Genomic DNA, 12,007 nt, shown 5'->3' with positions numbered 1-12,007 from the left:
TGACTAGAAATTATATGAGGAAGACACAACATCCAGCCATCACAAAATGTATTTCTATTTCTGAGTAAACCTGCTGAGAAAATTGAGCCCAACTACAGACTGCCAGAGCAAGCAAAGTTCTCACCCAGTAGCAGATTGACTTAGAAAGAAGGATTTGATCTGAAATTCTTCTGATATGGTAACACTTAATCATTTCTCTGCTGATTTTTTGGGAGCAGAGGGGGAAGAGGTGATGACAAATAATTTTTTAAAAATTACAATATAGTAGCAACCAAAATAAGTAAATAAAAGAAAGGGTAGTGCAAACATATCCTCACTTTCTGAAAACAAGTAATGCAGAAAGAGGGAGAGATGGGGAGAGAGAGAAAGAGAGAGGGAGAGAGAGATGGAGAGATGGAGAGAGAGGGAGAGGGAGAGAGAGAGGTATTACATATGTGAAAGATCCATGAAAAAATAGCCCTGACTAGAGTAGGACCAAGTCCAGGAACACCCATTTGTATAATATAAATTATTTCCGTTGATTTCAGCTAAGACAGAAAAATGGAGAAAGAGAGGAGGAATTTAAAAAACCTTTTGACTTTAGCTTTTTTTGTACAAATACAAAGGAAGCAAGCACACTTTTCCATCTTGCAATGTTCTGCATTCAGTTGGTGGGCTGCAAAAAAAATTGGCCATGTTCTCTTACAGGACATGTGGACTTCAGAATGAACTACCCATTCTCCATCATTATGCAGATGCATTTATTTGAAGCATTTATATTCCACTTTTTAGCCTGAAGGGCTCTTGGATTGACTTAAAGAAGATAGGCAGCCTTGCTTCAGGCCCTTAATTTAAAAAGATAAGAGAAAAAAACAGGATGAGGAGGAAACAGGAGGAAAAAGGACGAGAAGAAAACTCAAGCGTTGGTTTCAAATATTTCATAGTCTTTTATCTAGAGTAACTTGAAATGAAGCTCCTTGGGTTATTTTATGTTAATCATGTCTCAATTTCAGTCTGATGCTGAAAAAGAGGAAGATGTTTCATATGACTATAATGAGAATGTATTTTTAGATTCCTTCAAGGCTGAGTGTCCCATGTGTCTTATGACAGAACATTTTCTCTGTTCATGCCAAGTATTAACACTGACTGCATTGGGCACTCTTTGATGGATCTTGTCCTGAGTTTAGATCTGGTCATGGTTTCCACCTGCTAATGCAGCAGGAGCTGCAAGTCCAGAGAACCTTCGGGTCACAATATATGCAAATATAGCTGTTCCAAACTGCATGTTTGGAGATTGCTATTGGTGGTTGCTTATAAACTGCAGCATTATTTGTCAGTTTACAATGATGTCCTTGGATAAATGTTGCTTTTTTGTCAAGACAGTACTGGTCCCCACATGTTCCTGTTGCTATAACCTGTTAGTGGTGTCACTAACTGTCCCTTACTGCTTATATCATAGCTAATTATATCTATCTATCTATCTATCTATCTATCTATCTATCTATCTATCTATCTATCTATCTATCTATCTATCTATCTATCTATCTAATGGACATTCTGACATCTGTAACTTTATGGATATTCTTGTTAGCCTAAAGTTGGGCCCCAGAATGAGAACTAGTTGGAAGACTAGGATGTCCCATTACTCATAATGTATATTGTATATTTAAAATAGCAATGCATGCAGGATCCAATCTGAGTCAGTCACTGAGACCAGAGGTTTAGTTTTCCGAACTTTCAGACTTGTCCTGGAGCTCATCCTCCTGGCAGAAACCCCTATGTATAATCTGGCTCAATGGCTGGCACAACACTTAAGCTTCTTGACACAACCCTTGAACAGCACAGTCACACATCATCCACACACCCTCAGGTGACCAACCATATTGGATCCTGTAACATTATCCTGGGACACATATATTCACCTTCATTAGTAATGTATAGCAATAGCACTTAGACTTATATACCACTTTAAGTCCTCTCTAAGCAGTTTACAGAGTCAGCATATTGCCCCCAACAATTTTGGCTCCTCAGTTTACCTACCTCGGAAGGATGGAAGGCTGAGTCAACCTTGAGCCTGGTGAGATTTGAACTCCAAATCACAGGCAGCCGGCAGTCAGCAGAAGTAGCCTGCAGTACTGCACTCTAACCACTGCGCCAGCATGGCTCATATGCATTTAAACCAAAAGAAGTATACAGTGTACCCCACCCTGTTGATTTAGGGTTTTCCCCTCCAATTATCTTTGAGTATTTGTTTGTTTTGTGTTGAGCCCTTCTGTTATTCATTGTTTTTCATAGCTTTTTCATCAGTTTTTTGGGTAATCTTTTGCTGATTACTGAAGTATCTGACAGTTTATTTTTCCCCAAGAAGGACTTTACCACACTAGAGTATATCCAAAGGAGGGCGGACAGGATGTGGAGATGTCTGGAAACCACATCTTAGAAGGAATGATTGAAAGAGCTGAATATCTTTAGCCTGAAGAGAAAAGATTAAGAAGAAACATAACAGCCTTTCAGATACCTGAGGCTGCCTAGTGGAAGATGAACAGATTTATTTGTTGATTTAGAGAAAAAGTAGAACCTTTGCGTGGAAATAGCTGAGGAATAGATTTATGCTAAACATTAGAGAAACTGACAATGGAACAGATTGTCTCAAGATAGTTGGGTCTCTTATGCTAGAAATATTTAAATAGCACCTATATGGTTGTTTGGCAGGAATTCTAGAATCTTATCCTATGTAGCAGATCCTGAACTGACACTGCAGGAAGGATTATATTAGATGATCTTTAAATTTCTTTTACATCTGCTCCTTAATTCTAGGATGCATAGGAATAAATTCTGCCATAAAACCTTCTCTATTTGTTATCTATCAGGAGTGCAGGACCTTATCTGCAGTGGCCACTGTGCCTTTATCAGATCAGAGGTATGCCTTCCCTTGTGAAACAGATGGACTCATTTTTAAAATTCCACTCCCTTTTTAAATGCAATTTTCAGTTACACATGTCTTGTTTTAATTCTACTGACTTACTTTAAAAATATGAAATGATCCTAAGATCAGTAACATTAAAAGGACATTGGAAAAGCATTAATAAAACAACTCATCTTGAACTCGGCTGCTTTCTCCTTGATGGAAGAAATAGTGTTTTATGTTCAACTAAATAGTTTCTACCTACTGTCTTTCAAAATTTCTTTTATTTCCTTCACAAGGAAGATATTCAGGAGGAACTGGTGTCCCCCCCCACCCCTTGCTGGGAACCCCAGCAATAGTGAATGTGTTCTCTCTTACAAAATTTATTTCACAGCCTTTAATGTGCAGGAGAAATAAAACTGGCAGTGATTTTTTTGAAGGCATAAAAGAACATTAAAGTTAGAAATTGTCAAAACAGGGCTCTAGAATTTTGACTTTTTTTCAAAGAAAAAAAAAGAAGAACAATAGCAAATTGCTATGTTTTTCCCTCTTGGCCCACTCTCCTGAGCTGAGGTTTCAAAGAATGTATGAGAGACAAACAACAACTACAAAAACAACAAGTAGAAAAGTTCTGAATATGTGTTTGTCATAAAAAGGAGAGGGAAGACAAACAACCCCCATCCTCGTTCCCCCCTGATTTCTGAAAGAATTCAGCAAGAATCAATTCTGTATGTTTTGTATATGCTTTTCCTGTCTTCAGCCGTTTCTCTGTGAAGTGTACTCAGGAGCGAAGTTAGTGTTTGATTGCTGATAGCCTCACGCACTGCACGTAGCACTGTCATTAAGCCATCATATGGCTGGCCAGGAGCCAGATCACACAGCAGTTCTGAGGAAGTCTTCCTAAACCGAAAGAGTTGATATATGTGTGTGTACATCAATGCAAGAAGAATGTTTATTTCTGCTAATTGGAAGCTAACTTGGGTTGTCCTGACTAAAAAAAAATCCAAAAACTCCAGCCTTTTGCATTTGAAGTAGCACTGGCATGGCTGCTCTCAGCAGGCAGTGTTTTGGTCTAGATGGTTCTTGAAATTACATGCGCTTCTGTAGACATAAAAGAGAACATCCGCTGGCAGCAATTTTAACTTTATAAAAGGAAAGAAAAAAGTGTAAGAGCCAGGACTTCAGGAAAGCTAAAATGAAAGCATATGAGCAATACGATGCTTACAGATAAATATTCATCACGGTATATACTGAAGTATGTGGGGCTAAAGAGCAAGGTAACACCCTCCTTATAAAAGAAAGATTAATTGTTTTGATAATGGGAAGAGACGAGGGTGTTCATTGCAAGCAGAATTATGATTCTCTATCTAGCGAATTCCCTTCAGCCTCAGTGTTGTTGTCATAGCCTTTAGCGTTTTGCTTTGTCCTAAAAATGCATTGTGACAAAATGCAGCCTGTTTTGACAGAATGTTTTACAATGAGGATTGCAGGCTTTTATTTATGTATTTCATTAATTTATACCTTCAAAATTAACCCTCAGTCTTGCAATATAACTCTGCCAAACCGAGTGGATAGAATGGTTGATAGGCAAATTTTGCATGTGACTTCCTCTCTCCTTTTTCATAATGTAAAATTTAATTTGATTTTGATCTGGCCCTTGTATCAAGGGTACCTTTGCTTCCAAACTAATGTGACCAATGTTCTCCCCATTCATTACCTCCACCCCAAGTCATGAGTTAATTTGGTACACCTTGTGGGGTATGAGAAAATTCCTGTAGAGATTTATATACTGTGATCAGCGTTAATAATTCACCAGTTGTAAATGTGTCTTTCTCAAGACCTTTTGTATTTCCTGGAGGCCATCTGGAATAACCATTAAAATATCTGATCCCATGACTGGTGAACCAAATAAAATATTGAGCCAGTTCATTCTGAATCAGATTACTAGTCCTACCTAGTATGTATGACAAGAATCAGAATGAAAAATACATAGTGATGATATCTTTATTTAGGCCAATTTAAATTTTAGACTAGTTGCATGCTTTAGAGTTTATTAAAATTCCTGTTTGAACAATATGGTTGAAGACAGAAAAAGCATGAACAGCTATAAGCATTTGTTATAGAGCTGCTATAGAGTAATGTTAAGTAATATAGAATTACAAAGATTGTTTTTCTTAGGGGTGCTAAGCCTTTTAAGGCTCCTGTTTTTTAAAATATAAATTCCCATCAGCCGAAATCCACTGTTTTCATTCTAATGAATTTTCCACACTGCATCCTTTAACTGCTGGACTCCTACGAGTAAATCAACTGGAAATGAAGCTGGTTTTCAAAAATCCTTTCTGTATTTCAGTAGCTTCCTACACTTTGGCCAGGTGATGACCCATAGTTTTCTTTGAACTAGGTTCAACATGGTCCCTGACATTCTTCTTTACCCTTCCTGAATCAGTAAAAAAGAAAAAACAGAAAAAAATATGCAGCACAGTTTTGTTCTTTATTTTATGATAAAAGAGGAAAACGGCAGAACTCGCATCAATTTCATTGGCTAAAGGCCACATAATGTGGCAGTGTAGGCCTATAATGAAATGAAGCACGATAATAAATTGGACCCCACTGCTAGAACTAACACTTGGGGGGCGAGTCATTGGCCCCCAGGGAATCGGTGCTCAACTTAGGCGTTCTCCTGGATGTACGTTTGTCTTTAGAAGATCATTTGACGGCTGTCGCCAGGGGAACTTTTTATCAGGTTCGCCTGATTCGCCAGTTGCGTCCCTTCCTGGACCGGGACTCTTTATGCACGGTCACTCATGCCCTCGTTACCTCCCGCCTGGATTACTGCAATGGTCTCTACATGGGGCTCCCCTTGAAGAGCACCAGGAGGCTCCAACTGATGCAGAATACGGCTGCGCAGGGATAGAGGGAGCATCTTGTAGCTCCCATATAACACCTCTCCTGTGCAGACTGCATTGGTTGCCTGTGGTCTTTCAGGTGCGATTCAAGGTTTTGGTCATCACCTTTAAAGTGCTCCATGGCATGGGACCGGGATATTTACGGGACCGCCTACTGCCACCAGTAGCCTCCCATCAACCTGTGCGCTCTCACAGGGAGGGCCTCCTTAGGATGCCGTCGGCCAAACAATGTCGGCTGGTGGCCCCCAGGGGAAGAGCGTTCTCTGTGGGGGCTCCTGCCCTGTGGAATGAACTACCTGTGGGGCTATGCTTACTCCCCGATCTCCAGACCTTTAAGCGTGAGCTCAAGACTTTTTTCTTTCATCAAGCAGGGCTGGCCTAATGATAATTTTAATTGAGGGTTTTTAGTGGGGTTTTAGTGGGGCTATTTTATAATTTTATTTTCCTATTTTAAATTCTCGGCTTATGGAATTAGATTTTTAAATATATATTGTATTTTAATTTTTTTGTACATTTGTTTTATTTATGCTGTACACCGCCCTGAGTCTTCAGAGAAGGGCGGTATATAAATTTAAATAATAAATAAATAAATAAATAAGACAGAAAACTTTTTTTTGATAGGTAGCAGAAAAAGATGGGCAGAAGTTGCCTTTCAGTGATAAATATGAACCAGTTGCCAAGCATCTGAATTTTGATCATGTGACCATGGGATGCTGACATAATTGTTAGTGTGAGAAAATGGTGACAAGTCAAATTTTTTCAGTGCTGTTCTAACTTTGGTAATTAAATGAAGTGTTGTAAGTTGAAGACTACCTGTAATAGGCATCTGCTTTGAGTGTGATAGCCAGATTGATGGGAAATGAAACAGAAATTGACTAATCAGTCTGTTCATTCATAACACTGGTGGTTATTTAAAAAAAATTAAATATTAAAGAAAGTACCTTAATAATTATTAAAAAAAACAAAGGATTGAAAAGGCAAAATACAGATGAATGAACAAGGGATTTTTAAATGGCACAGAGGTTGTCACTTTCCCGTACATGACCTACAACCGCAAATGGGACCAGAATTTCTGTTGCTAAGCAAGGTGCTTGTTAAATGAATCACATCCTATTTTATGACCTTTTTTGCTACAGTTGTTAAGCAAATCCCTGTAGTCATTAAATCAATTGTGCGGTCGTTAAATGATCTGGCTTTCCTTGTGGACTTTGCTTGTCGAAAACTAGTTGGGTTGGTCGCAGGTGGCGATCACATGACCCTGGGATGCTGCAACCATTTTAAACGCATGCCTGTTACTAAGCATCTGAATTTTGATCACATGACCCTGGGGATGCTGCCACAGTCATAAGTGTGAGTACTGGTTGTAAGTCACTTTTTTCAGTAACTTTCAGTGGTAGCTAAATTAATGGTTTTAAGTTGAGGACTACCTGTATATCATTTGTTAGTTCTGGATAACCGAATATATTATATTGTTTGAAAACAAAATAAAAATCACTATTAAGTTGTAAGCCAAGAATGAATACCAAGAACCAGGGTCAACATAGTATAAATCAGGGATCTCCAACCTTGACAACTTTAAGACTTGTGGACTTCAACTACCAGAGTTCCAGAAGTCTTAAAGTTGCCAAGGTTGGAGACCCCTGGTATAAATAGCTGCTACTAATTTAAAATATTAGGCAGGTGGCATCAAGAAGTCTTTATGTCATCTGACTTGGAGATGTTAAATCAGGAGAGGCTTTCTAGGCAACTACATAGGTGAGAATAAGAAGTTGTAACATAAACTGTTAGCCAGTATTAAGAGCACATCTGTGATGTTATGCTACAATTGGCTGACACTATTACATGGAAAAATTACATTTGTCAGACACATTGAAATGGAATTATTACTTTGCATACCTCTAGCTATCCTCAGAAGAGGCAAGACTCACAAGGTGAACTCAAAACTGTCCTGCTGCTTTGGAGATGGAGTTTTCAATAGGATGTTGCCTGTCTGCAGCATTGAAACATTGCAGTTGTAAACACCTTAATTCTGTTGATCTGGATCCAGAATGAGATGGATTGATAACTTCCAATTGATTTGGAAATAGTAAGTTTCTCTTGTGCAAGCTGGCAAGTGAAAAAAATTGTTTCTCAAGCCCGGAATCGGGAAATAAATATTTCCTACTTCGCCATGCACTCTAGGCTCATAAAAAAGGCATGTTTGAGAAAAAGTGCTATGAAAAGAAATCCCTCACTAAGCGACTTAAGATCATAGGTAACATGCGCTTGGTGTGAAGAATTCTGCTACTTGTTTTGGAGACTGCCTTGACTTTATGTTCGGCTGTTAAGATCCCAGGATTTCATTTCCAAGCCTGTTTCAAACAGACTTCCAACATGCTTCTAATTTACAGAGAAATAAACAACACTGTTTGTTATTAAAAAAAATAACACTATTTAGAATAACATTTTTTTTCACTTGCCAGCTTGCACAAGAGAAACTTATTATTTCCAAATCAATTGGAAGTTATCAATCTCTCTCATTCTGGATTCAGATCAACAGAATTAAGGTATTTACAACTCATTGTATTTCAGACATCATTACATTAGAGTAATGACATTAGAGAGGGTCCAGAGATATTCTACTAGGAGAGTTCTCAAATCTTCTGCTCGAAATAAAATTACCTATACTACCAGGCTTGAAATCTTAGGTCTAGGAAGCCTCAAACTACGTCATCTACGTTTCGACCTATGCTTAGTGCATAAGATTATTTACCAAAATGTTCTACCTGTAAATGAATACTTTAATTTCAACCATAATAATACAAGGGCCATCGATAGGTTTAAACTCAATGTAATTCGCTCTAATCTTAATTGTAGGAAATATGACTTCTGCAGTAGAGTAGTAAATGCCTGGAACAATCTACCTGATCCTGTTGTTAGTCCCCATGCCTTTTACCGTAAACTGTCTACCATGGACCTTTCATGTTTCTTAAGAAGTCCCTAAAGGGGCCTGCATAAGCGCACCAGCGTGCCTACCATCCCTGTCCTACTGTTCCCAATTATATGTAATCATTCTATGTGTTTATGGCTATGTTTTGCCGATTTATATCCTTTCTTTTTTTGTGCCAATTTTTTTTCATATGTCCATGTCTGTGTCTACTCTGTTACTTGTTTTCTTGTATTTGTTGACAAATAAAACAAATACATAAATAAACTTATCTTCTTTCTCTTTCTTCTTTCTCTTATATGCTTGTTTCCAATAAGTTTGTATCATTTGTCACCATTGAAAGTGGATTCCAAGATGTGTTTCAGTAATAGAGTTAAGCAATTTTTAAAAAGCAGCATGAAGCATAGAAACAAGGACTTCAAATAAACTGGGTGTTTATGTATCAATATCACAGCTATGAAAATGCAAAGTGTATAATGTTATTTGTGGCATTGGTAGAGGAAGATGTGATCTGTATCGATTTGGCCACTTTCAGTTATTTTAAGCTCCTCCTTCTGGTCTTTTTCCTTTTCTGCTTTTAAATTTATGCAAAAGAAGCCATTAACAACCAGTTTTCTAATGGAAACCAGCCTCATCTGTGCTGGAATTATACCAGCTGTAACTTTGATAATCTTCTTTCAATAAGTCCTAGGAGATCCAGAAAAATTCTCTTCTTTAAACCTCCATCCAAATTGTTTGCTGGTTTAAGGAAATTAATAATATTTCACTATTCCTTTTTGCTCTCATTTTTAAACTGAACTATACTTGGCGAAAATATATCTTTCATGTGCAGAACATTTTTGTGTTCGGATGAGAAGTTTTTCTCAAAGGTGAGGAAACAAAGCATGAGTAAAGTCCTTAAGTAGCTCTTCAGGCTTTCAGATGCTTTGAATTTTCCCATTTCATAATGCCTGGGACTAAATTTCAGACTTAGAAGTGGGGGTCTCGTTCAGTCTAGATGCAGCTAGCAAGAATTAGATTCTAATAATCCCTGGAGGATTTTAGATTTCTTATTTGTGCTTTCATAATTATACTACAGCAGCTCCATTCAGCCTTCTAATCTTCAGATGGATTGCATGCATCATTTTCAGAAACAACAAAAGTGTACATATTCTAGCAGGACCAATCCTGCCTTAAAACAGGTAGCTCTTATTTATAGGTTACCTTTCTGATTTAACCTTTGCCCAAGTTGCATATGGCATCCAAATCTAACCCACATGCATTTTTACAGTTGGTTGTGACATTGGAGGAAAAGTGACTTGAAGCTTTGGCCTTCCAAAAAATTTGGATCAATAAAAATGTGCAGAGCCAAGAATTTATTAATTTGGGGAAATGCACAAGGGCATGTGGTAAATGGTGGACTGAAGTTCTTGTGAGGAAAAAAAGTTGTAAAGCAGATGATGAACAATTGGATTTGTAATCTTTCTTTTCATTTTTAATTTTGAAGAGCTGGTAATTCTGTCTTGCTTTCCATGAAAAGGGGGCACTCTTTTTTTTTTAAAGAAAAGTTACATTAAGTCTAGGTTTCTGAAATGGATATGACAGATGATTTGTTGAAGTAAGACTTTGTCTTTCTTTTTGCAATGTAAAATGGTCTTTGGTGGTAACTTAGGAATTTTTTAAAAAATGCCTAACTAGTACTCTGTTGGGATTTTCTTTGAAAGGGGGAAGAAAGAACCTGGATCTTTCCTAGTTTGTTGCCCTACAGAGATGTAGCAGTTCAGTTCTAGTAATTCCGAGCCATTCATAAAATCATCTGCTACAATGTCGTTCCTGTCGAAGACTACTTCAGTTTCAACCACAACAATACAAAAGCACACAATAGATTTAAACTTAAAGTGAACTGCTCCAATCTTGATTGTAGAAAATATGACTTCAGTAACAGAGTTGTTAATGCCTGGAATGCACTACCTGACTCCATGGGCTCATCCCAAAATCCCCAAAACTTTAACCAGTCTACTGTTGACCTCACCCCATTCCTAAGAAGTCTATAAGGGGCGTGCATAAGAGCAGCATTCCTGTCCTAATGTTCCCTTTGGTTGTATTCAATTTGTGTGGTTATTTCATACTTATATTTATATATATTGTTGTGTTTGACAAAAAAATAAAATAAATAAAATAAATTGTGAGTGATGATTGCTTTGCTGTCCCACCAAATATAACTTCTTTTTCACAGCCTTGTCATTAGGCTGTGGTTTTATGCTGTAATGCCATTTGTCTCTAAAAGAAAAATGAGTTGAGGAATATGCTGCTGTGACTACTAAAATCTGCCTCCTCAGGCCATAGAGCTTTGGGTTCCATTAAATGGTAATGGTGGTGATTACTATAATCAGGAATGGCAGCCTTAGGCCTCTGACAGGGTTCTAGTTGCGTTTAATAAAAAAAAAACCCAGAATAAGTGAGTACGTACTGTGAAGAACCCATTTCCTCCATAACCAGTACTAAATATGCTTTTGCTCATATCCTCTATAGCAGTCCCTTATGATTCTTAAGCAGGGTAGCTTCATCTTTGGTTTTCTGATTAATTTATTTATTTATTTTTTATTTATTATTTAAATTTATATACCGCCCTATCTCCCAAAGGACTCAGGGCGGTTCACAGGCATATAAAACATCGATACACAAAATTAAAATAATCTTTAAAAAACTTATTCCAATGCCCTATCATTAAAAATAGAAATATAAATATTAAAATCAATTTAAAACCCCTATAAAATTTAAAATCTAAGCCAGTCCTGCACAGATGAATAAATGTGTCTTGAGCTCGCGACGGAAGGTTCAAGGTCCGAAGTTGACGGAGTCCTGGGGAGCTCGTTCCAGAGGGCGGAGCCCCACAGAGAAGGCCCTTCCTGGGCGCCGCCAGACGACACTGCCTAGCTGACGGCACCCTGAGGAGTCCCTCCTGTGAGAGCGCACGGGTCGGTGAGAGGTATCTGGTCGCAGTAGGCGGTCCCAGATAACCCGGCCCTATGCCATGGAGCGCTTTAAAGGTGGTCACCAAAACCTTGAAGCGCACCGGAAGGCCACAGGTAGCCAGTGCAGCCTGCGCAGGATGGTGTTATGCGGGAGCCACGAGGGCTCCATCTATCACCCGCAGCCGCATTCTGACTAACTGTAGCCTCCGGATGCCCTTCAAGGGAGCCCCATGTAGAGGCGTTGCAGTAATCCAGGCGAGGCGTCACGAGGCGTGAGTGACCGTGCATAGGGCCTCCCGGTCCAGAAAGGCGAACTGGCGCACCAGGCGAACCTGGT

At 38.5% G+C, this 12,007-nt stretch overlaps 1 protein-coding gene across 6 annotated transcripts in view; it reads left to right on the top strand.

Annotated features, from left to right (window-relative positions):
* Positions 1–12,007, top strand: part of EGLN3 (egl-9 family hypoxia inducible factor 3) — a 56,028-nt gene that overhangs the window by 24,789 nt on the left and 19,232 nt on the right. Inside the window, exon 2 of one of the 6 annotated variants that reach the window (XM_058162244.1) lies at positions 10,420–11,215. The exons of the other annotated variants lie outside the window; for them this stretch is intronic. Coding sequence (XP_058018227.1) covers positions 10,420–10,485 — 66 coding nt within the window. The 3' untranslated portion in view covers positions 10,486–11,215. Of the gene's footprint in view, positions 1–10,419; positions 11,216–12,007 lie in introns of those variants that run through there. 6 annotated transcript variants of the gene reach the window in all.

The sequence above is a fragment of the Ahaetulla prasina genome, chromosome 1, assembly GCF_028640845.1.
Source record: "Ahaetulla prasina isolate Xishuangbanna chromosome 1, ASM2864084v1, whole genome shotgun sequence".
NCBI lineage: Eukaryota > Metazoa > Chordata > Lepidosauria > Squamata > Colubridae > Ahaetulla > Ahaetulla prasina.
Note: the sequence above shows the minus strand (reverse complement) of the source record. Positions and strands in the feature narration are given on the sequence as shown.